Source organism: Vanacampus margaritifer, chromosome 5 (assembly GCF_051991255.1).
Source record: "Vanacampus margaritifer isolate UIUO_Vmar chromosome 5, RoL_Vmar_1.0, whole genome shotgun sequence".
Lineage (NCBI taxonomy): Eukaryota > Metazoa > Chordata > Actinopteri > Syngnathiformes > Syngnathidae > Vanacampus > Vanacampus margaritifer.
Genome location: NC_135436.1, coordinates 7928709 through 7953612, shown reverse-complemented (window position 1 = coordinate 7953612; position 24904 = coordinate 7928709). Strand labels below are relative to the sequence as shown.

The 24904-nt window shown below is 38.1% G+C and overlaps 1 protein-coding gene across 12 annotated transcripts in view; it reads right to left on the bottom strand.

The window, feature by feature from the left end:
* The window catches only part of phldb1b (pleckstrin homology-like domain, family B, member 1b), a 110988-nt gene extending 90788 nt beyond the window's left edge, over positions 1–20200 (bottom strand). For 6 of the 12 annotated variants that reach the window (XM_077565106.1, XM_077565112.1, XM_077565116.1 and 3 more), the window contains exon 1: positions 9111–9357. In XM_077565106.1, coding sequence (XP_077421232.1) covers positions 9111–9293 — 183 coding nt within the window. In that variant the 5' untranslated portion in view covers positions 9294–9357. Of the gene's footprint in view, positions 1–9110; positions 9360–20050 lie in introns of those variants that run through there. The other 6 variants (XM_077565111.1, XM_077565119.1, XM_077565109.1 and 3 more) reach the window with 6 other exon arrangements.
* Positions 20201–24904: the final 4704 nt, after the last annotated feature.

Sequence of the window (24904 nt, the reverse complement as noted above, 5' to 3'; positions counted from 1 at the left end):
TGTGGCAACCTGACGACTAACAGCCACGCTGTCTTTTGTAAGCTATGACTACTGAACCCTCAAGTTAAATAGACACAAGTTGACACGCCTACTGTAGAATAAGGACATGTCACACAAACAACAGATGAATACAAGCCAATTATAGAATAATCGTGAGAGCAGGAGTCCTCAACCACCAGGTCGTGGCCCAGTTACCGGACCGTGGATTTTATAGTGCAAGGCCACAGAGAAATGAGGAAAATATTTCATTTACATGTAGCACATCTACCCACTATTTTATTTTGAAAAATGGCCACTTCTGTGTCTTTGCCGCACTGCACGCATCTTTTTTAAGTAAGCACCCAAGCTAAATACACAGCTAAAATAACCATAAACAAACATCACTGAGGAGCTTCTTTGAAAAGAAATCACACTCTGTGATTTTAAGCAGAAAGTGTAGCATTAAAATTGAAACTGAATCACAACAACTGATTAAGAACTTCCAAGTCTGCGCTGTTTAATGGGGCGACCAGCTTCGGCTTTCACGTCCCATCACCTCCACATGCGATCGGTGAGCAGCTTCATGATGATGCCGACTTGGATATCATGTCACATATTGACACTTGTTAGTTTTCACGGAGAAACATTAAAAATGTTCAACCTTAGCTTCACAGTCATTGCTGCGCAGAACATAGGAACACACATGGGAAGGCAAGAGGAGAGATTTGAAAGCAGAACCTCAGAATTTTGAAGTAGGCATGCTAACCACAAGGTGATGGACAGTATGTGAAAAAAAATCCAAGTTCAAAACTATCATTTCCATTGAACCATTGATTTGCACAGCAACAAATATTTAAATGTATGTGTATGTGGTTATAATATCACATTGGCATCATGATTACATATTTTGTACACATGTACATCTTTGTTAATGTCTTTAGTTTATAGTTAAAAACATAATCGTCATTCTCAACTAACTGTCATTATAGCAATAAAAACAATATCAACATGGTTACAAAATTATTATTATTTTTTTTCATTAAGCAGATTCTTAGTCATCCAGGTCATGGTAAAATCAAAACAATTCAACTCCTCTTCCTTATTGGATTTGTTGTCATTTTTCCTGTTTTCCGAAATATGTTCAAAAATGCCTTTATGCTATTAGGCTAACGTTGTTTTTATTTAGGAATTCAACTTTCTTGTTTGGTATCCAGAGACTGATACACAGGATGGAGTGTGACAGAGAGGAAGAATATGACTGTCACTATATGTAGACTTCCTGTTTGGCTAGCACTGCCAAAGACTAATTTCCTGTCAGTGACACAGTTTGAGGTCAGTGTCCGTCTCGTCTCTGTGATACACAAGTGAGTTCAACTTTTATTCCATTTTTTTTTTTAAAGCTTTGTCCCTTTCAGCAAAAAAAGATAACAACTGACTGGAACTGAAGTAAAACAAAATATATCAGTATGTCATTTTAAAATTTTGTGCTCAGATGCTCTTGCTAATGTCATATTTGCACTCTTAGCGCATGTCAAATGGTTACTAACATGCTTGTTTGGTCCATTAAAGACTCTAAAGTTGTGAAAGTGAGTTTGAATAGCTTATAACTACTGTATATTTGCCCTGCAAATGGCTGGCAACCAATCCAGGACCAATCCAGTGAAAAGTAGGGTTACTTTTCATCCAAAGGGATAAGCTCTAACTCAACCACAACCCTATATTTGAGGATGAACAGTATAGAAAATGGATGGATGGATGTTGATTTAATTGACAAATTTTCTCAACATTTACACAACATTTTGGGGAAAAAAAAAAACTAAAACACATCACACTGACAGTCATTTAGCATAGGTTAATCAGTGGGATTACTTGCAATAAATAATGTAAGAAAGTGAGGAGAACAAACTTTGTTTTCTTTTCTTACGTAACGCCCATAAATGGAGTAAACACAGATTCATGACATCCATGGGGGGTTGCCACTATCAACAGCTTAACACACCAGCTGTAATGTCTCAAACACACACGTACACCGCATGTACACACATACAAGATTCGTCTTCACAGTCTGAACCAACAGAGGGAGACAGAACGGTAAGCCTGGCGGACTGCTAATTAGTGCCTCGAGTTTCTTGGATGAAACAAAAAGGAGACATTAGGAAGGAGAGAGGGGACAAAACAAGGCTGCCGATAAGCTCTTACACAAATAATATACACATTCCAAATACACCAATTCATATAGTCCAGTTCTGCAAAGTTCTCAATAGTGAAGGGTAAAAAAAATTCTTATCCTGTAGGCTATCACCTTTGCCACCAAGTGAAAGGGATGAGTTTAGTGAGCTGAAAACGACCACGTGTTACAGAAGACCTTTCTCACGTGAATACATGTCATTGGTAGGTAAAGAGCTGTTTTTGCCTGCTTGTCATTAAAGTGGAAGTCAACCTTAAACATTTCTTGACAATTACATTTTTGAGTTATGAAGCAAAATCCAGCCGTTTTTATCCATTTCAGCGGGCGGTCATTTTGCCACTTGCTGTCGACTAAGGATGACATCGCTGTTGCTCAGTGCTCGGACAACCACCAATCACAGCTCACCTGTTTTCTGAAGCTGTGCTGTGGTTGGTTATTACCTGAGACCTGAGCAACATTGATGTCATCTTCAGTCGACAGCAAGTGGGAAAATGCCCGCCCCTTGAGATGGATAAAAACAGCTGGATTTTGCTGCTTAACTCACATTCCACTAATGCAATATTAATGAGAATACCATATTTAGACCAGTGGGGCTGCATAGAACATATTATCGTAAAAGAATAGTAATAATAATTGGAGGGGTGTGTGTTTGACTTCATCTTTAAAGCTGTGAAAGAATCTGTTAGCTCATGTGAAACAAGCAGAAGGTCAATCATTAGCACATTGTGGTCTCAGAAAAAGAAGAAATGAGACCTGATTGGCTCAAAGATAAATCAAATTTTACTGTAAAAACTTACTATTAATTACTTAATCTGCATTTCAACAAAACGTCAACGTTGACTTAACGCTGAGCTAGTGCCATGACTCAATCTTTCTTTTCCCACCTCTGCTCTCAGGAGGTAGAAACAGTTGTAAAATATCAGGAAATGTGTCATGCTCACACATTGTTTATATGCTCATACAGTGTTACCATGACAACTAGTTTGTTGATGTGTTGTTTTTCCCTAGACCAAGTTCATAATACCCAGTATCAGAAGTACGCGGAACCCCCGCCCCCTTTTTTTTTTAAAATCATCTTTCACAATCAATCACCGATTTTGAACCATTTTATGATACAATACATTCAGTATGAGAACCCACAATGAATGTCATAAGAGAACAGCACTGAGGAAGCCGCTGTTGTCCAAAAGAAACATTACAATAGGTTTGAAGTTTGTAAACGAGCACCTGGATATTCAACAGACAAGCAACTGAAACCAAAATTGCACACCACCATCAAAACCTAATCCCATCTGTGTAAGGTGCATTAAAGGGATACTTGACTCGTTTAGCCATTTTAGCAGTAAAAAGTTAATATTTTGTGAAGATGACATCATCTGTGCTGAGGAAGTAGGTAATGACCAATTATGGCATGAATGAATTTGATAACTTCATTATTTTTCTTGTACAATTAACAACTTTAAAAACTAGTTTTTCCATTTGCTGTCAACTGAAGATGACATCATCTGTGCTGAGGAAGTAGGTAATGACCAATTATGGCTTCCTCAGCACAGATGATGTCATCTTCAGTTGACAGCAAATGGAAAAACTAGTTTTTAAAGTTGTTAATTGTACAAGAAAAATAATGAAGTTATCAAATTAATTCTGGACAATATATTAACTTTTTGCTGCTGAAAATGGCGCATTGAGTCGAGTATCCCTTTATTGTTTTTGAAGGAAACTTTAGACTTAGAAATGTTGGCCAAATGAAGAACAAAAGTAAATCAACAACAGAATGATTGCAACTGAAGACAATACACCTTCTGGAGTGACCTCAACCCGATTGAAATGCTGTGATTATTAGTATTTTTAAACTTCACTTTCACTTATAATTAACTTATTTTCTGTAAAGCATTGCTATACTATTACGGGTAATCTCATGCATTATCTACAGCACTGGTTCTCAACCGCGGTCCTCGAGTACCCCTATCCAGCTTGTTTTCCATGTCTCCCCATCCAACACAGCTGATTATCCGTTATCAGGCTTCATGCAGAGCTTACTGATGACATGGAAAACAGGCTGGATAGGGATACTCGAGGACCGCGGTTGCGAACCACTGATCTACAGTATTCTTGGGGAGACAAACAGGCTCTTTGATCAGCAATAATCCTGTCCAAATGTCAGAGCAAAGCATTCTGGACCACACTTAAACCACCATAAGGTGAAACAGTCCTTAGATTATCAATGTGATGTGAGGTCATAAAACACATTCATTTTTAAGATCACAATTATAGTAGTCGGTCACTGCTGTTTCACTTGTTAAATGGCGTGGCTATGTCTGCTCGAGTAACAGGTCTGGATTTAAATTTTATCGATGCAATAACGACTGACTAAATATGACATACTCTGGTCTGAATTCATTGAAGTTTTATCATTCAAGCATGTAAGCTTAACTGACTAATAGTCCTACGATGAGATCAGAACAGCTTTCCCGCATAGCGAAAAAAAAAACTCCACTTGTTTGTCATCTTTCACTTACCCGTGTCCCTCTTTTCTCAGCCTTAAGCTCATCCTGGGGTTAGTTCACCCACCCAGTATCCATATTTAGCTGTGTGTAGAGTCCGTCCAGCTTTGTCAGATGCAGGATTAAACATTGTTGGCAGTAAACTATATGAAAGAAGGGAGGGAATGGAGCAGAGGTGGGAGCAAGAGAAGGGCGGTGGAAACAATGCTGAGGGAGGCAGCGTGGGATATCCTTTTGAGTCATGGAAAGTGATCCAAGGAGCACACATGCTCACAGACTCCTCTCTGTGTCTTGACATTCAGCCCAAAAGACACTGGGTGGACATTCATCAGCCCCTGGAAACACTTTCTCAATATATCTTTAGAGGAATATCAGGACGGAGACTCACTTGTTCTGTTTTCACCACTTCCTGCCTAATAGATAAAAAACACACCTAAACACTTCACTCATGTCTCAAAATAAAGTTGACATCATACTCGTGCATTGTCACTCAGAGCGCAATGTCCATCTTGAGGAAACACCTAGTAGCTAATGAAGTTTTCTTATTCTGGTTCGTGCCTCGTTTCAACTTCATACTCAATACAGTATTATGAGCCAGTTGCATGATCAAAATGTGCAATAAAGTAATGGGGCGGTTGGAGTTGTTTGCTGTGTGTCTGTCGTATGCATTTTGAGTGACAACATGGTTAAGCAAAATTAATGGTTATGGCTATTTCTTACAGGAATAGACCAAAGTTTTCCACTCAGAAATAAACACTGGATGTATAAACATGAAATCCGGTGTCTCAACAAAACAGCATACCTGTCGGAATAGCATGCCTTGCAGTTCTGTGCATGTGCTGTAGGGAACAGGTCATGCGCATTAAGAACAGGTTGTGTGTTAGGTTGAGTTTATGGAGAGTCTACAGATAGATAGTCTACTATATGGGTATGCTGATCTGATAGTACACCATCTCAATCGACACTTCTGGGCTTCTGTTAATGTGTGATGGTGATTTTTGTCCTCAATCTCCTTCCTCCCGCTCCCACGACCTGTATTATTGCCATTTTGTTGTGCTTTTGCCATAAGCCTAACCCTAACCCGTTTCTGGGCAAAAATCAATGATTACCACCCCTCCAGCCAATCACAGAGCAGAGGGTGTGTCACTGTAGGCAGGCGTCCTGTTGCATATGTGTAGAGCGGCTTCAGTGATAGCAAAAAAAAAAAAAAAACGTGTCAGCGATAGTTCACTAATGGCGGACAGCACCAAAAAGAGGGAGTATTCCACAACAAAACGTGCAACGGATGGAAAACAATGGAAAACAAGAGTGAATATTGCCTTGGCAATTACCCACTTCCCAGCTTTGAAGGAGCAGCTTGAGCGGAAGAGCGACGCAGTCGGCCTGCTTGTAAGGTACTGTAAGTGCCAAACATAGGAAATGTTAGCTTGCTAATTTAGCGACATGCTAGGCTGCCAAGTCACATTGACAAGGGTAGCTCAGCATCAAACTTATATTTACACCGTGCAATAGGTGAAGCTAAGCCAATAGGCGAATGCCGTTTTCTTTTGGGGTGGGGCATGGGAGCAGTCCGTTTTAAATTGTTGTTTACAAACAGAAAAGGGAAAAACTTTTTCTTAAATGGTATAGCTCTTTAAAAGGGAAGTCAAATAAAAAATATTCTTTACAATAATATGTTCTATGTGGCCCCACAGTTGCGGAATATGAATTAAGTAAATAAAAGGAGATATTTTTATTTACAATGATTAAAGTTGACTGTGACCATGCACTCCCAAAGTGGTGCAGCCCTCACTCTCGCAGATCCAACAGTCTGTGTTCATCTGTGAAATATCAGCATCCTGTCTAATTTGTCTTTGTGCAGTGATACACTATGCGATTTGCAGGATTTACACCAGTCACAAAAATAGATTCAAATAGTTAATCTTAAACTTAATCCTGTTATCCATCCGTTTTCTGTACCATCCTTGTTACCTATGATTGCTCTCTAACCGAGCTATCAGGAATCTGAACCGGTCACCAGTCAATCAAAGGGCACATACTGTATAAAAAAACTAATATTCACACTTCATCTTACACTTATGGACAATTTAAAAAACACTCATTTAGAGTCTTGGATAAAGTAACATACATGTTAGTGGAAATCAAAGTACATGGAGAACATGTTTATTCCACACAAAAAGGCCCAAGCCAAGATTCGAACTCAGATCATTCTGACTGTTCTGCAGATGCAAAAAACATCTTCATTCTTTTTTTTATTATAAGAGATTTGATGTTTAAGGAGGACGACAGCCAGAATGCTAGAGGAAAACAAGAAGATTCCCCACTCAAGAAAATATTTTTAAATGGATGAGCAAATCAGCAGATGAGCATAATATGAGGTGAAGTGTCTGGGAGTGATTATTTTGGTGTTGGGGGGTGCTCGGCCAAACACTTTCTGAAGAAATTGTGGTGGGAACACGGATATAAGGGAGTACGGGAAAACAAAGTCTGCAAGAAAATGAACATCATATTCTATTAAACGTGTTGCTTGTGAGATGAGCTCATTAACAAAACACTTACTGACATGAGGGTGACAAGTCCGTACACAGACCACAACATATTCAATAGCAAATGGATGGATGACTTTACATACAGACGTCAGTAACCTTAAAACCTAAAATTTCCTTCTACCAGCAATACAAGATGCCACAACAAGGTTTGGCTCATTTCCTCCATATATTTCACTTGGATAAGGACGTTACACTCAATACAAAACTGATCCCAGTGAAGGTGTAAATTGTTGTGACCAGCAGAAGTGTCCAAGCAACCAAAGGGGCACTACGAACCGGCACAGGGAGTTGTGGTTTATAGAGTGCCAGTGTACTGGCTCAATCATGCTTGTAACAAAATGAAGTCACGTAACAAGTCATTTATTATCAGCAGTTGGAGAGTTGCTAGAGTCTGGGAACGCTACACAGTCACGTTCTCGGCCAGGAATGTGAAAAATAGGTCCTTGCTCAAGCCTTGTACGAGCCTCTTTACCTCTACATATAAAACCTTTTGTGGGAAGACTCATGATTGGCTGTTTGTTTGCCTCCTGACTGCTAACATTTCATCCAGGTATAACAATACTGAAGTATTTATTGACTGGTCAATGCTTGCAGTGGAAATGTGTCATGACTAAGGAGGAACTCAGTTTACTTGCAAAAGAAATTAAAACCAGATGAAAATAACTAATTAAATTCTGACATCACTGTCAGAAAAGTGCACTAAATCATGTGCTATGCACCACTTCTTAGTTCCAATGGGGTATCAAGCATTCTGGAGGCAGTATTGTGCTCAATGACCACAAACCAAGATTATGTCAAATCCAAGACTTTTAGGAGTTGAGATCAAGTTAAGGCGTTTGTGATAATGGTTATAAAAAGTATACAAAACGTAAAGAACGTACAAGAATATTTTTAGTTTAAACTTTCTTAAAGGGGAACCTTAAACATTTATTAACATTAATATGTTATATGTGACCTCACTGGTCTAAACATGACATTCTGATTAATATTACATTTGTGGAATATGAGTTATGAAGTAAAATCCAGGGGGTGGCCATTTTGCCACTTGCTGTCGACTGAAGATAACATCAATGTTGCTCGGGGCTCAGTCAATGACCAATCACAGCTCACCTGTGGACTGAAGCTGTGACTTGTTGTTACCTGAGACCTGAGCAACATTGATGTCATCTTCAGTCCACAGCAAGCGGCAAGATGGCCGCCCCCTGAGATGGATAAAAACGGCTGGATTTTGCTCCTTAACTCCTATTTCACTAACACAATACAGTATTAACCAGAATACCATATTTAGACTAGTGGGGAAGCATAGAACATATTATTGTCCCCAAAAAATGTTGGGTTGACTTCCCCTTTAAAGTTATTTCTTTATACATGACATACATAAAATAAACTGAAACAACCTTTGTCCCTAACTTCAAGCCATCTGTCCATCCATCCAGTGGCTTCTGCTAATCCTAGGGGGGCGGGGTGCTAACGTATATTCCCAATTAGGAACTAATCGCCAAAGAGGGGTTGGAGTTTGGGTAAGGTGATTCTGGTGCCTGGGTACATTTCCCAATTGGTATGTATATGCTCCTCTACACCTTGTTGTTTAATCTGCGCGTCCTGGTAACAAATGGCTTGGTGGTTGGGGACCACTTAAATAGACAACTTGAATGGTTACTATTATTTTCAACATTCTGCAATTTTACAAGTAAATACATAATGTCTTAATTTCAATAAATTCACAAGGTTCAACAAGAAGACTCTTCCAGACAAGGTTAGCTTCGACTGTTGTGTCTGGACTCCTGATAAACTGAGTACACGCTTTTCCCTTGAGGAAAAAAACAAGCTAAAGGTCTGTATTCAGCAAAAATGATCATCCCACGTGTGTCAACTGTGTGTCAATTTTACCTGATGAAGATAATATGATGGACGAACACTGGAATCGACACCACGCAGAAGGAAGTCAAAACTGTTGCTGATTGTCACTAAGTTATAAAAAATTAAACACAACCTGAGATCCAAAAAGAAGCTTTCTAACCTTGTGTGTTTCCGCTCTCCTGTCATCAGGTTTCCGTATTTACACACACTCATACACACACATGCGGTTGCAGTCAAAACACGCTCTATACTAAAGCCATGTGGCCGTCACATTGCTGACACACACTGTCTAGCTGCTGCTGCTGGTCTCCTCCCTCTCAAACTCTTGGTTTACATTTGCTCTCTCTCTCTCACACACACACACACACACACACACACACACACACACTCACGGACGCGCACACACACACACACGAATACATGGAGCCTCAACTCTCCCGGTTCGCCTCGCCCCTAAATGGGCACACAAGGCGTTCATTCTTTTGAATAAAGAGGTCCTGTATTCATAAATTTTTTTTAAAAAAATTAAAAAAAAAAAAAGGTATCCTGCAACTGGACTTGTATGTGAGGTAAGTTCTTATAACAAATCAGTGGGTTACAGTTTGGGAGCACATTTTCACTGTAGAACACATTTTTATCTCTCTCTCTCTCTCCCTTGCTCTCTCTCTCTCTCTCACTCTCTCTCTCTCTCTCTCTCTCGTTTTTTAATCCCTTTTCTGCTTTTCTGGGACCTGGATCATCATACAATATAGATGTCCTATTATTGCAAAGTTGTGAGAAGTTAAGAATGGTCAAGCATTTTTTAATTGCATCTGAAAGTACATGTCCAAGTAGTCTACTTTACATTTGAACACGTAATTTCAAATAAGCTTATTGCTAGCTATGACATTAGCTAACCAAACGCTGAGCTAACGTGATGCTTACCCAATATGAGGGAACTTTGTAGACATTAGTACTACTCTGAAAAATTCTAAATACCAGTACAAATAACCACCACTGGACTAGAGAACATTTATTTTATAATAGTTTCCCTTAACTTTGTTTCACAGGCTCTGGTGGATAATGCCAGAAGAGCCCCATCTATTCTTCAGTTGCAGCTTGCTATTGGTTACTACTAGCAACAGCCAAGAGTGGATACAATATTTATTGTATTTTGACATTTGTCTGGCTATGGCAGTTGTAGCATGGTGGTGTGGAAATTATTTAGCCTTTTCCTTCATGGGAGTATTGCCTGAAATTTTTGTGATTGTTCAAGTTTTATACAGTTCCAAAATACATTAGCTAACTGTGTTATGTATTTGGTGCAATAGAAATTTTGCACTGTAGTTTTCAATGGTTTAAAAAAGTGCAACGATTTCCATCGTGCAATAATACATACTACAAAGGGTACTGTAGTCCTTTATCACCATTGAGTCTTTCTTCAATAGAACTATTCCCTATTCGTTAGACACTACTGCAAAACAAATGTCATGGGATTTGGTGATGAGAATAAATCTGGACAATTAGCACATGTTAGATCAGGGATGTCTTTTTGGGGAGAGGGCCACAGACACAAAAATGAAAGGAAGCAATGGCCACTTCGAACTTATTTGACTTAAATATATTAAACATGCTAAAATCAACTGAAGATGAATGGCAGGTCTCAAATGGCCACCGGGCCGTAGTTTGGACACCACTGTGTTAAATCATTTACAAAAGTTCATTTTAATGTCCCCTGGACTGAATGTATTGCGTATGTGCTAGTGAAGCCTAGCATGAATAGTTTGTGCTATTTTGGTCCACCCTCGTCAGAATGATCCAAAATAGAATGTTTCCTCTTTGACCAAACTGCTCATTTGACTCTCTACAATGTGCTGATGTTTGTAGCTGTTAAGTGCATAATTTTTTTTTTTTAACTAGGAATTATATGCTTACATGCTTTACATTCCTTTCTGAGTGGGTTGGATTTAAGTTAAAGCAAACGCATCCATATTCCACTCCAATCACACAGCTGCAGTAGAAATTGACCCTGACTGACTGACTGACCATGAAAAAGATCCAAAACAATCTGCTAATACACTGGAACCTTCAAGGTCAAACAGGATTCATTCCACCACACTGGTTGACCTCCTATTTGTTAAGAATTGTTCGCACAAGAAATAATAATAATAATAATATTTGCCCAGTTCACTCCGTCACTATCGTCAAACTTTTGTTAACACGACAGGCAAGTCACATTTTAATATTATTGACTGTCATACATGTCATATTATGGTAAAAAGTTAACCGCTGTTTCTACTAAGAAAAAGACGAGCACAATTATAAGAAACTTGAAGATGATCTAAAATTATGTCAATTTGGCCACCACAGAAGAGTACCAGTTTCATGATGATCATTGTGCCAGATAAAGCCTAAGGCTCCAGTAGCATGGTGCAAGTGTTCCCATATTTGGCAACAGTTTCTAAACGACCATATACTGTATAAGTGCTTTTCCAGTCCTGATAGTTTGGACGTAACGTAGGCAATATGGCAGTATGTTTGTGTCATCATTCCAACAGAAAAGCTTTTCCTTTGATAAGGATGAGCGGTAGCAAAGAGAAGGGCAATGGGTCTGTTCTATCCTAATGCTTCATGAAGATTGCTTTCAGGTTGTACTTTAGGCTAAGCAATGAAAAGTTTGACCACCTGTGTGCTATGCTATATTATATTTTAAGCTAACATTTTTAGGCTACTGGGAAAAAAAACTATGCTAAAAAAAATTCTAATTAAAGTACTATTTACAATTTTCTGTATTCCTTAACATTCAATATTGCATGTAAATAAGAAAATGTGAGTTTTATGGCTTTTATTTGTTTGCCCTTGTGTGATGTCACATCAGTAGATGTAAGCTAGCATGTTATTCAGGCTTAGATGCTAGCTAGCTAATGCTATCAGGGGTTTTCCTGGCTCAAGTTGAGACAGAGGTGGTATCATCCTGACTATGATGGGTGATTAACGATACCATTTTAAACCATCTTATTTTAAAGTATCGGTACTCATGGTGGTAACCGATACCATTATCGGCCTTTTTACGATCAGGGACAAGAAATGAGAAATTGTATGAATACAAAGTTAACTTCATGCAATTTTAGGGGGAAATTATATATTGGGATATAAAGGTCTTTCTTTAAAATCATCTGCCATTTATGGGTGGGAAATTTTATTTACTAGTGGTATCGGTATTTGGTATCAGTAGCGTTGACTACTTAAGAGTGGCGTATCGGTTGGGAAAAAGTGGTATCAAACATCCCTATTCCTGACAATGCGCCATGGCGTGCATGTATTCTGTAAATTCAACTGGCTCGCTTTCATTTTTTACAGGCAACATATAATCATTCCATGTTTCAATATTAGGAATAATAGTTCCAATAAGAATATGACTATTATCATGTTAAAGCATTCATACATTATCAGTCACTCAGGCTGGAGGTGGCAAGCACATAAAGGTGGAGAAAGCCGCCTTTGAATTTTGTACACAAGAAAAACCCTGTATTTATAAACTTTAAGTGAAGACTTGAGGGTGATTTGTTTGACTTAAATATTTTAACTGCTGAATAGAGTCAATATAATAATTTATGTAACATGGGTTCATGATTGTATGATGCTAGAAGCATGGTGTTCATGCTTTATGATCTGTGTGCATTATTAAGTGTGTGGCCATGGCATCTATACACAATTATAAATCTAACTTTTGCTTTCATTTTTCAGAAATACACAATATGGACACTCCTGGCACATTATGTGGTTCTGGTCGTTCCTTCTTTATGAGGATGTAAGCCTGCTAGTGATGAAGTGGCAAGGTACCTCACATTCTTGTTTAGGTAGCACAAGACCGGCAGTGTATTAATTGACAAGCCTCCAGGTAACTACAAAGCAGTGGGGGCGGCCGAGGTAAAGTCCTCATTTTATGTGAGTACACTCATTAAGACTGTGCATAAACAGACATCTGAGACAGTAAACACTTTTCATCTTTAATGAAACACATATTTGGCTGTGCTCCGCCTCTGCGCCTCATCAACCGCACCCACGCAACCAATCAAATCCCACCGCCTTCACAGAGCCATGCAGAGTTGCATAACCTGAGGGCAAAGCTGAGGGAAGCACTCATTAAGAGGCTCAGAGACCGAAATGTGTGCTGACTTTGCAATTAGACTGAAAAACATCATTCAAAGGATAAAACACGGGGTGAAAATCAACTCTCAATTGAATCGGAGCTGACAAGATGAAGGAAGTTAGCAACTGGATGGAAATTGGTCATCATTGGATGTATTTATTTTAAGATGTTTTCGCACTTGATGGGTGGCGAATAGGACTCCCACATGTTGGCCTACTCCCCACTCCCTCACCAATAAGCCTGCAGCAGGAAATAGCAGCTCTGTAATGGGCCCACAATGTGCCACGAGAGAGATGTTTTATTCAACACTATTGTTGAGTGGCGCCTTATTCCAACAATGGCTTCCATGTCAGCCTTTATGTCACGCTCTGTCAGTCTATTTGAAACGAAGCTCCTGTTATTTTATTTATTTTGTTAATTTTCTAGTTTTGGGGAGGATTGTGACGCTGGTTTTTGTTTACATGTCAAATGGAAGAACACTGGCGTCACCTAGTGTTTAACGGCACATCCTGCAGAGAAGCTTGGTCAATCCAGAATTGGACGTCATTTAATCAGTTCGTTCATGTTTTCAGTCCTAATGGAGTTTGTTTATTTACTCATATTGTCAGAAAAATACATTAATGTCACAGAGCAGTGTTTTGCTCTTACCGGTAATTAGGCCCACTATTATTCTTTGGCTTTTAGTTCAGCGTGTCTTGTGTGGTCATCTTTTCGTGTGTGTTTTGTTTTGTTTTTTATTTAATTTAATTTAATTTATTTTTCTTTTAATGTATTATTTTAGTTATTTTATTGACTGTTTTTTTTTAATATAGTTGTTTATTTTAACAGTGTGTGGATCTCAATGTGCAGCACTTTGAAAACGCTTGTATATAAAAATGTGCTAAGGAAATAAAGTGGATTGGATTAGACTGACAAATAAAAATGTGCTCACTGGTGATAACATGATCATTTTATCATTTATCAAAAAAAATATGAAAATGATCTAAATAAATGTGCCACGATTTGGACAACAGAGCAATTAATCTTCAAAATGACAATGTGTCATCCCACTTTATGATTTTTGTTGTTGTTGTTTTAACAGAAAATGTATCCCTGGATCTGTTTGCCAAAATCTGCAGACACAATAAAAATTAAAAAATAAAGTTCTGAATCTGTATTCAAAGAACAAATTACGAGATTTAATTGTATAAGGTTTAAAGTATTTCTTCAAAAACCATTATGATTGAGCTGGAGAAGTTAAATGTTACGATGGTTTACTACCTGTTTTTCTTGAAACATAATAAAACATAAAATAAATGGTCCATTTTTCAAAAATGTCCTCCAATTCTGGAAAGACTCGGATATCTCATCAACGTAGCATGGAAATGTTACAGTTTAAGTACGAGTGATGTAATAGTAATGGTTGTTGTTTTGCAGGAAACTACAATACCTACAACAAATAAGCACCTAACTGTTTTCTTAAGTAACACAGTACATTTTTTACTACTACTATTCTTATTATGACAGCATACATTTTATTTTATTTTATTTTTGACGGTACACTGGTTTGTGATCAGAGGAATAGAATAGCAACACCTTCCTTGGTTTGGTGGCCTCTGCTCACCAATCTTAGTGAGTGGCCTCGAATAATGGCGCATGTTTCCCAGTGGTTCATTTTTCACTCAGTGACGGTGTGGATGTGAGTGTGATTGGTTATTTGTGCGAGTCCTGTGATTGATACAGAAAATAGATGAATACTGCTACAATATTAATTGATTTGATTTGTGGGCTGTGGACGGAAAACTATTACTCAGTGGCTTTGAAATGGAAGTGATTTTCAGATGGCAATTACTGTATGAAATGAACTAAAGATAGACGTTGGCAGACAGAATGTAGCAAGGCAGTGTGAGGGGGGAAAAGCTGCTAGAAAGCAACTAGATGGAAAGTCTACTTGTTGCTGTTTGAACGGTTACTGAAAGAAAATTCCACACAGGCATACAGAATTCCAGCCTCGGAGGCTGACGATTTTTCTGACATACTTTTCTCTCTACAAATGCTTTCAAGACATGTTTTAAGATGCTGCTGTTGTTGTTGTTGTTGTAAAACTGTTGATACTTTTTTTTTTTTGCCAATATGTATGCAGTTTTGCATTAAGTATGACTCATATTGTACTGCTGTAAGTTCTTCTTCTGGTTGTACAATTTTCAATTCATTGCACTTTTTTTCTTTGCACCCTACTGTGGTGGCGTCACAAAATAGTGCAAAAAGGCCAAAGAAAATACTCAACACAGAGAACTGGAGTTTGATTTACTGACATCTTGTGAACTACAGGCTGTATGATTTTTGGGGTGTACTGTCCTAAGGTACTAAAGTGTCTGATGAGAACCCAAGCTGCAACTTTGCACTGTGTTGCAAATTATTAGGCATAATGCTGTTTTGTTTCCTAAATAGTCAAGGAAATGTACAGTGAAAATTAGGGATGTTCGATATTTTTTTAGACCGATACTCAAATCTTCGGTACTCACCGATACCGATACCAAATGCCGATATGATTAGTACTTATGACACATAAAATTTCCACAAAACAAAAACAATGACAGATAATAAAAAAAAAATAATGACATATATTCCAACTATAGCAAATGTCCTTAAAATTGAATGAAATTAATGGCAATTATATTTTTAAATTTGCTCATAAAAGTAATTTTGCATAGAGCACACAATAAAATGAATTTCAAAAATCGATGAATAAGATTAAACAAATAATCCAGTGGCCAGAAAAAAAAAAGTCCCAATCAAAATATGTGGTTGTACAACTTCTTTTTAAGGAATACAGTGAAGTGCAAAGAATTCAATTCAAGTAATTTAGTCATATCTACCGTGTTAAGAATTCCTCGAGCTGTTTACTGTGTGATGTTTAATTATATCTTGTTTTGAAATTCATGCTTTTAATTTGGAAGGCTGCTCTGTATTTCCGTTTCCTGTTTCATGTTCTCCGATCTCATAGCAATGCAGGAGTCAGTGATGATATGCAATATAAAAAGATATGTCTGCACTTCAGAGCTAATTAAATTGTTGAGTACAACTGAAGACTTAGGCTCTCGTATAGGAGCCTCCTGTGGCGGTCAATAAATGCAAAATAACCATTTCAATCTTTATTTCTTGCAGTGTTGTCCACATTAGCTTAAAATAATTTTTAGCACCGCAGCTCATTAAGGCAATTAAGCGCGTGGTAATATGTAAAGGAGGCAAATAAACACAGCAAAGTTACTTGAGCTACAAACATATATAACACACATTGAACCATTGTACTTACTTAATCTCAGTAACGCACACCGAAATGGCACTGCCGGAAGAAATGAAATGAACACGTGTTACCCCATAAGGAGACACACAGGAAACCAATGAGACGGAACAAAACGTTCGTTCCTCTGACAATTGAAAACCGAAAAATGGTCACAAGAGAGCGATACCAGTATTGATGTCCGTCGCGAGTACCGATACCATGAAATGTGCCTGGTATCAACAACAATTACATTATAGCTAAGCTTATGTACTGTATATACTCATCTGGATTTTACTGGATAAAACCACAGACGACAACTATTTTGTTTTTGTTTTTTGGGGTGGTGGGAGTTCACGCAGTCTTGTAATTATTTTCTTACGTTTTCTTAAAATATCCTGTATATTTATTTTTAAAAATACTTTCACAAGGCTCATTACTCCATTATGCATAAAAAAAATCATACTTCCTTCCTGAAGTATTAGGCTTATTGATATCAGTGATTGAAATAGATTGGATGTCAAGGTTGTAGGGCAGCCATGTTTTTCCACACCAAATCCATCCATCAAAAGTGTAGAATTGTCCAAAAAGTTTTGGTATGCCGTCAACTATAAATATTATGCATTACATGCAGCATGCTATTGCTACAAATAATTTGTATACAGCCTCCTGTTTAGAGTAGCTGCTATTATCCTTCCTCACGGCTCGGGAAAAGCGTCACCTCTGAGTGGAGGACGGGAACAGCCGGCAACAACAGGTGAAAGTGGGAACGATGTAGAATAACATCAACGTCAGCTTGGACTCCTTTTCACGTGCCCTCTGATTGTCTGATTGTGTAGCTCACTTTTAACACTTGCTCGTATCCCGTGCAGCTGTGAAATCCCTGCGGTGGTAATCTATCAAATCCGTCATTACCTTCAAGCTTTTCTTTTGCCAAGTCTCACAAACACTGTATATGTGTTACTACCACAAAGACAAGCTCTATTCATGTATTTGAACTACACTACATATTAATGGAATATAAAATACACTACAAGCATGCATACTGTTGCTATTTTTCTGTGAACGCCTAGAGATGAACCCCCCCAAAAAGGACAAAATGTGGCCTCGGTTTGGCTCAGTCAATTTTCCACTTTAAAAAAAACATTTTTGTATTAAAATGCAAAAAACACAACATCAGTCAGAAACATACAACAAACACCAGTGAGGGTCTTCTGGATTGACTTCTTGGCATGTGGCTGCTGGCCATGGGAAAGAAAAAGGAATACATTTTATTCGAAAGGAGACTGGGGGCAGCAATAATACAGCACTGCAACAAAGTGGAGACTGTGGAGTCTGTTTTCATTTTTAGAAGGAATAAAAGGTTGAACTTCCAGAGACATAGTGAATGAGGAAAAATATGCAAGGAACTAACGAAGGTTGAGGAATTATTCACATCATATTCAAAGGGACAATCAAAAAAGGGGATTTTTTCAAAAATGTATAAAGCACTGCAAATGGATTCCAGTATGTTATGAAGGTTAAGGAAAAATGGGAATTGGAAGCTAATAAATAAAATTATGAAGATTGGGAGAAAACTTTTAAAGAGAGGCACAAAACAAACGTGGTTCGAATGGAAAGTAAAGATGCGTTTACACCATCTCTCACCTCAAAGTATAAGAATGCATCGCACTTGTGTTGCCGGAACTGTGGCAGGGTGGGGCTCACATTTTTGGGGATTGCCCGGAGATCTTAGATTTCTGGAAAACTATTCAGACAGAAATAAATGGTTGAGAGTTACGTCTGGCTCCAGTGCTTTACATACTAGGAGTTTTGCCAGAAGATTTATTGGACGGTCAACACAGCTAAGAGTTTTATGCTTTTGGTAGCAAAGAAAATGTCAGACCGAGTAAAGAAAGTGTACATTTTGGATTAAGACTAGAGCAAGACTACAATTGAAACTAGATCAATTTGATCAAAAATAGAAGCCTATTACAAAAACTATATCTGAATTCTAAACACCTCAGCCTTATATTTTGTTTTTATTTTTTCATCATCATTATTGCCTTATTATTTTATTACTTATTCATGTATTATGTTATTTTATCTATTGTTCTGATGTTATTGCATTGTATTTGATTTTTGTTAAAAGATGCTAACCTAGTGTGTATAAAGGTGGCCATGCTTTTACTGCCACGAGGACTGAATCAGATTGGACTATACAAGTAATTGTTTCTGTATAAAAGTTGAATTGATATGTGATCAGAATAGTAAGATCTGTACATCTCTTTGTGAAACTGTGAAATAAATTAAAAGTTGAAAAAAAATAGCTTGAACGGATGGATGGAGTAAGATGGCAGCTCTTCAGTCTGCTTTGTGCTCAGCATTGCCTCGGCAGCTGCTATGTACAGTATTAATTAATAATCTTTTACTTTGGTGGGTTTGTGGCATGGAATGTGGTTGTCTTTTATCCTTTGTGAAGCACAGTACAGTACTATATATCATTATGATGAATGATGAAGTACCAAATACGTAGAGTGTATAACTGTATGCAGGGCTGGACTGGCCATCTGGCATAGAGGGCAGATGTTCGGTAGGCCGGTCTCTTTTGGGGCTGATGCAGTGCTTTTAAATGATTATTTTCCTCCATTATACCCCAAGAGATTGGCCCACAATTTATCCAATCCATTTTATTTCTATAGCACATTTTATAAACAAGCGTTTCCAAAGTGCTGCACATTGAGATCCGCACACTATCATACACATAAAATCTAGTAAAATCAACTATTTAAAAAACAGTCAATAAAATACCCAAATACAATAAATCCAGGGCCGATTTTTTTTTTGTGTGTGTGTGCCAGTCCATCCCCGTATGTCTGCATGTTTGACTAGTCGCTTAAAGTCGTTCTGAGTCAGAAAGTATGTTGAACTCTTGTTCCTGTCCCTGTGCTCAGCTGTAATTATCGCCTTAGTGTCACTGGCCAGACTGTGCAGTTTTTCCTTTGAAGCGCATTGCCAGCAGGACTGCTAATGAAGAGCCAACAAGTCAGCTCCGCTCGCTCCCATTTTGAGCGGTTTTCCCGAGGTTAGCGAAGCTTGTGATTTACAAGAGGATTAAGATCTTTAACATGGACCAAGCTCAAGGGACGGCTTTGCTGGAGATCTTCCGATTCCTCTTAGTTTACACCATTATTGATTGGCACCATAAATCGCTGGAATAGGTAGTTGAACAAAAATGTATAATATTTAGTAAAATAAGCATTTTTGGACTTATTAGTAAAAATTTGATAACTTCCCGCGACACACGTGATTATTTCTCACAGCACATTGATTGGGAATCACTATTACAGAAAAGATGTCTTTGTATTTGTTTCAGGCTCCAGAAAGGAATTATTCATTTAGATTGCATGTCACAGCTGTCTAGCTATCATAAGTGTGTTCTTGTGCCTTCAAGTTGTACGTTCATGCATGAGTAGTCCTCAGAAAGTTGTTACAAGTCAAGTTTTGTCAATGTAAATTTCCATACAACTTTGTTGAGCACTATCAAAAAATACATGTTCGTCTTGACAACCTAAAAGATTGTAAACCTTCTCCTACCTTGAATCGCACCTTTTTCAGCATCATCACTCAAACCAATTGAGCACAGACGGAATGTTACCGAACTTGCCCCAAATCTGAAATGGCCTTTTCCCCGGGTCCAAATGGCGCAGTAGTCGTAATTCCAGTTGTAATTCCAGTCAAAACATGCACTCTGACTCAGCGACCTCTCCAAAAAGTGTGTTTCTCACAAGCCAAAAGACAACAGGGCGGCCCGACTCACCCCTCTCCCTCCTGTGAGACCCTTTCAAAGCTTATCATCCTGTTCATTCATTTGGAAAACAGACACACCCTCTTTTATGAGGAGAGGGATGCTACGCCCCCTCCTCTATAACAACACCCGCAGTCCAAGTATGGGTGCTGGTAAACTCACTTGAACTCCTCCCCCTCCCCACCACACGCACACTCACACATTGCATCTTCCTGCATTGACCCATCTGTTCGATGCGTCTCAACGGATGTTCCTCATGGAATTTTTTTGTTGTGAAAGACATACTTGTTTGACCTATGACTAATGAGACCACAAACCAAAGTGGCCAAGCCCTGTCTGTGGGTCGCTGCCAATAAAGCAGCTTATGTTTAGTTGTATTTGCCGCTAATTAACTAATGGGTGCTCAGAACATGCTGGCCTGAGATGCTTTTCAATGGAACGTGGAAGACAAACTTTCCGAGATCATAGAAATGCAAAATATAAAGAAGTGATTTTTTAAATCACTTTTATAAATGGGGGGCGGGGGGGGGGGGGGGAACCAACGATTATGCCAAAAAAATTGTTTCATAAAAAATGTATTTCAGTCGGAGTGTCTAAATGTTGAAATATATTTAAGCACATATAAAGAGATTTTTGCACATAATGTGCTGTTTTTTAACAAGGTACAAAAACATTCAAAGTCTATGAAATAATTAACATCAGTGTTTAACATGAATGAAATCTTAACGCATACACTTGTTTAGTTTAATTCGTTTATGGAACAAGTCATATTTTGTCCCCTTATTTCATGTTCCACACACCCTATGAAAAAAATAATAGATGTGTTCCTCGTACTACTACTTTATTTACGTAAACAGGAAAGTGTTTTTTTTTGTCGTCCAGTGTCTCGGAGGGGGCGTTCCCATGAGGGCTGTGACGTCACATGCAAAAGGTCAATTGGTTCAACGGACATAGTAGTCTGCAGCATTTGCCTGCACGTTTAATGAAATTTACAACAACTTGATTTTGGGAAAATGTGCAATAATTACAAGAACCAACAAACAAAATCTGATTAAGAAAAAAACCCTTCAAAACATAAACGATCCAGGTTTTCCCTCACCAGGGATCATTGATCTCAAAAACTAAAGCAGATACGTGGCCTCGGCCTACCGCCTACTCTTATGCAGTTAGTATAGGGCCGTTGGGCGGGGGTGGGGGTGTGTGGCGGGGTGGTCACTATTTTTTTTTAAGTATAAGAAGTGGATGGTATGTGCTGCTTTGAAGACTTTTTTTTAGACCCCAATATTAGATTTGGAAAAGTCATCTTTTGTTGGATTACAGTTTCCTCCTGTAAACATCATTAAGCATATCATTTATACATGTATTTAAGGCAAGTTGTAAAATGTCTGAAGTTCTCTTGCTTATGTTTAACAAATTCAAAACATCATAAATCGTGCTGTTTCTACTAAGTACCGTCTCAAATGTTCTCCATTTTCGATACTGTAAATGTATAGGATTGTATACCGAGAAACATTTCTTGGGAGATATGGCGGCCTCACGGCTTCAAAAGTCTTGGCCTATCGGCTATCCATTAATATATAAAGATCAGATCAGTGCATATACCCCAGAAAGCAGTTAGCATGTTACAATACTGACGACAAATTAACACACACACACACACACACATATATAGGAAGAACCACTTAAACAAAAAGCTTATTCTCAAAACCCCTCAATCACACTATACAGTAATTGTCGAATATTCTTTAAAATAACATCATACGAAAACTTTTTTGCTAAGCTTAGAAAAATGAACTTTTACTCTTTGTAGGCCAGATGCCAACTGAAAGTGCAGGGAAGGAACCACAGTATATCCCTGATTCTTTTAAAATAAAAGCTCTAACTGACAAAAACACAGGAAGTAACCAAAAATAAAGCTATAACTCTTCAATAATAACCCACTTGAAATATAAAATGAAACAATTCAAAGATTTGGGGTAAATTAATAAATAAACAAACAAATTTACAATAATATAATCGTTTTTCTCGTTTTTTAATCTGTTACACATGGACTACATGTTTGAAATCTAATGGCTTGGCATTGGCTGTAGCTAAACCGCACCTCTAGATGCCGACAAATTAAAAAACTCTATTACATCGAGACGTTAAATATCAAGTTTTAACTTCCATTACACATAATAATATAAACCTTTTGTCCATCAACGCCCACCAAAAAATCTAATATAGTTTGAAACACAATTAAAAAAAAATAATAATTAACATGACTCTTCTGTATTTGTTTTATTGCGCTTTTTCTCCATGTGCAAAAAGGAGGCTTTTATATTGTAGACGCCCACAGGAAGTGGTGCGCTGTCTGTCATTTTCAAGTTACTTCTTCTATTCTGAGTTGCTTGACGTACTCTTGACCACCGGTGCTGTTTCACCGTGCCGCCTACAGTTGTTGAGCAGAAATAAATATGCCCTAAGAAGAGGCTAAAGAAAAGCACCTGTGAATACACATTTTATTTGCACTACAAGAGAATTATCCGCGACGTGCTCGCCTAAACAATGACACTTCCATGTATAATAAATAGTATTTCCCAAGTGCACATTACACTGGCTTAGCTCAGTGGTTACTTCAGGTAATACAGACGATATTGATATATTCAGTAGTCGCTAAGCAATCCTTAACGGGATCGAACTCACGGGCGCTGTCCAGTGTTTTGTTTCTCCACTCTTTCATTTTTTGTGACGCTCAAACTAAACGTCACCGCGGCGCTCAGTGCATGCTGGTGGGATGAACACCCACCACTCACCACCCGGAAGCGCCTCCTTCAGTGGGTAGAACATTCTCTGACGTACAGTAAAAGTTACCGTCAGAAAATAATAATAATAATAATAAAGACATAGTTAACGTGACTTATTGTGACTGTGTTATTATATAACGTCTCAAAAGACTGTCAATTTCACTGTAACTCACGCAATTCTATCCCCAATTATGTTCCATCTCTTCCGCAGGTGTAGTGGTATAACGTCCGTATTTGCGCATTTCCGTGTTATAGTTATGACCCGTAATGGAAGGGAGGTGTAGCGACGCTGGTGTGGCTCAGTGGTTACTTCGTGCAATTCAAAACGCTTCTTAACTCGGTATCGAGTTATTACCACGGGCGCTGTCCAGTGTTTTTGCTTCTTTAATTCTTTCAGTTATTTGAGATGTTTCACTTTGACGAAAGCTGGATTTGACTCTTTAAGTGAGACGGAGTTAACCCCACGCAAGCAACTTAGATGACCATCTACTGACAAGGGAAAAAAACATTCCAATTTACGGATGAAAAATTTACTTGAAGGCACCACTGTCATATCAACATATATATTGGGGGAATGTTGAAGAATTGGTCAATAATAACTCACTCAACAGCGACGCCTTTGGGTTATATTCCTGTCGCGCAAGCGAAAGACAGTACGCATGCGCATAATAGTTATCACATCATGGCACATTTGATAAACTATTAGTTTTCAAACTCAAATGTGGCCCTTTATCACAAAGGTTTGCGTCCCTGATTTATCCTGTGCCCAAAAGCAAATAGCCTAATATACCGTATTTAAATGCGCAAATCTGACATTTGCATTTATTTTATTTTGTTCACATTTTCAAGTTATCTATCTAAAGGTGCTTGGCACTATCTGCATCATAGCATGGCAGAGGACAATTACTCAAAATACTGCAACAACCACGTTTTTTTCAAGTATACATTTTATTATATTAAATATTCTGTTTTCTTTCAAATTGTACATAAAATTACGATTCCCCAAATTCAGATACAGTGGTAACTCGGAGTTTGAACATAATTTGTTTCTGCAAAGTGTTCAAAGTCCGAATTGTTCTACCTCGGAAACATTTTTTTCCCACAGGAAATAATGTAAATGCAATTAATCCGTTTCGAAGCTCCAAAAACAGAAAATTCTTATTTTAGTTTCTATTTATGTTTTTTACATTTACAGTACAGTACAGTATTTAAACAATAAAAATGCATTTCCTTGCCTGTTGTGGTGTGATGGCATCAGTGGATGATAAATGCTATGTTAATGCTAGCTTTAGTTCAGTGCTGAGTTTGTGTATTTTACATTGGGCATATTGTTATGTGTTCGAACTCCGAGGCATTTTTTACACCGATTTTTGGGTTGAAGTCCGAATTGTACGAGTTCCGAGACGTTCAAACTCCGAGGTTCCACTGTATTTAGATACAAATGCTTGATTTAGTCATTTCCAACTCCATAGTATCCACAACCGCTACTCAATTGAAATTTGGTGAGTCCAAGTGCAAAATGAACCAAGAAAGACATTCTCATTTTGAATATTTGTATTTTGGAAGTTGGAGGATGGGATAGTATGGGGGGAGGGGAGTTGTATTCAACAGAATCTTACCCCCCCCCCCCCCAAAAAATCTGATATAAATCCTATTTTCATTTGTCGTATGTGATAGTTGGTCATCAAGAGGGAAAATGACTGTACTTTTTAAGGCATGCGCAATAACTTTTTGCTATTCAAACACTATTTGTACAGTATCACCTATTCTCACTAGTGTGCTGGATCCTATGGCTGATCATACCTGCATTTGAACGCACAGCCTCAGGACTCTAACGCAGATGTGCTAACCACCGAT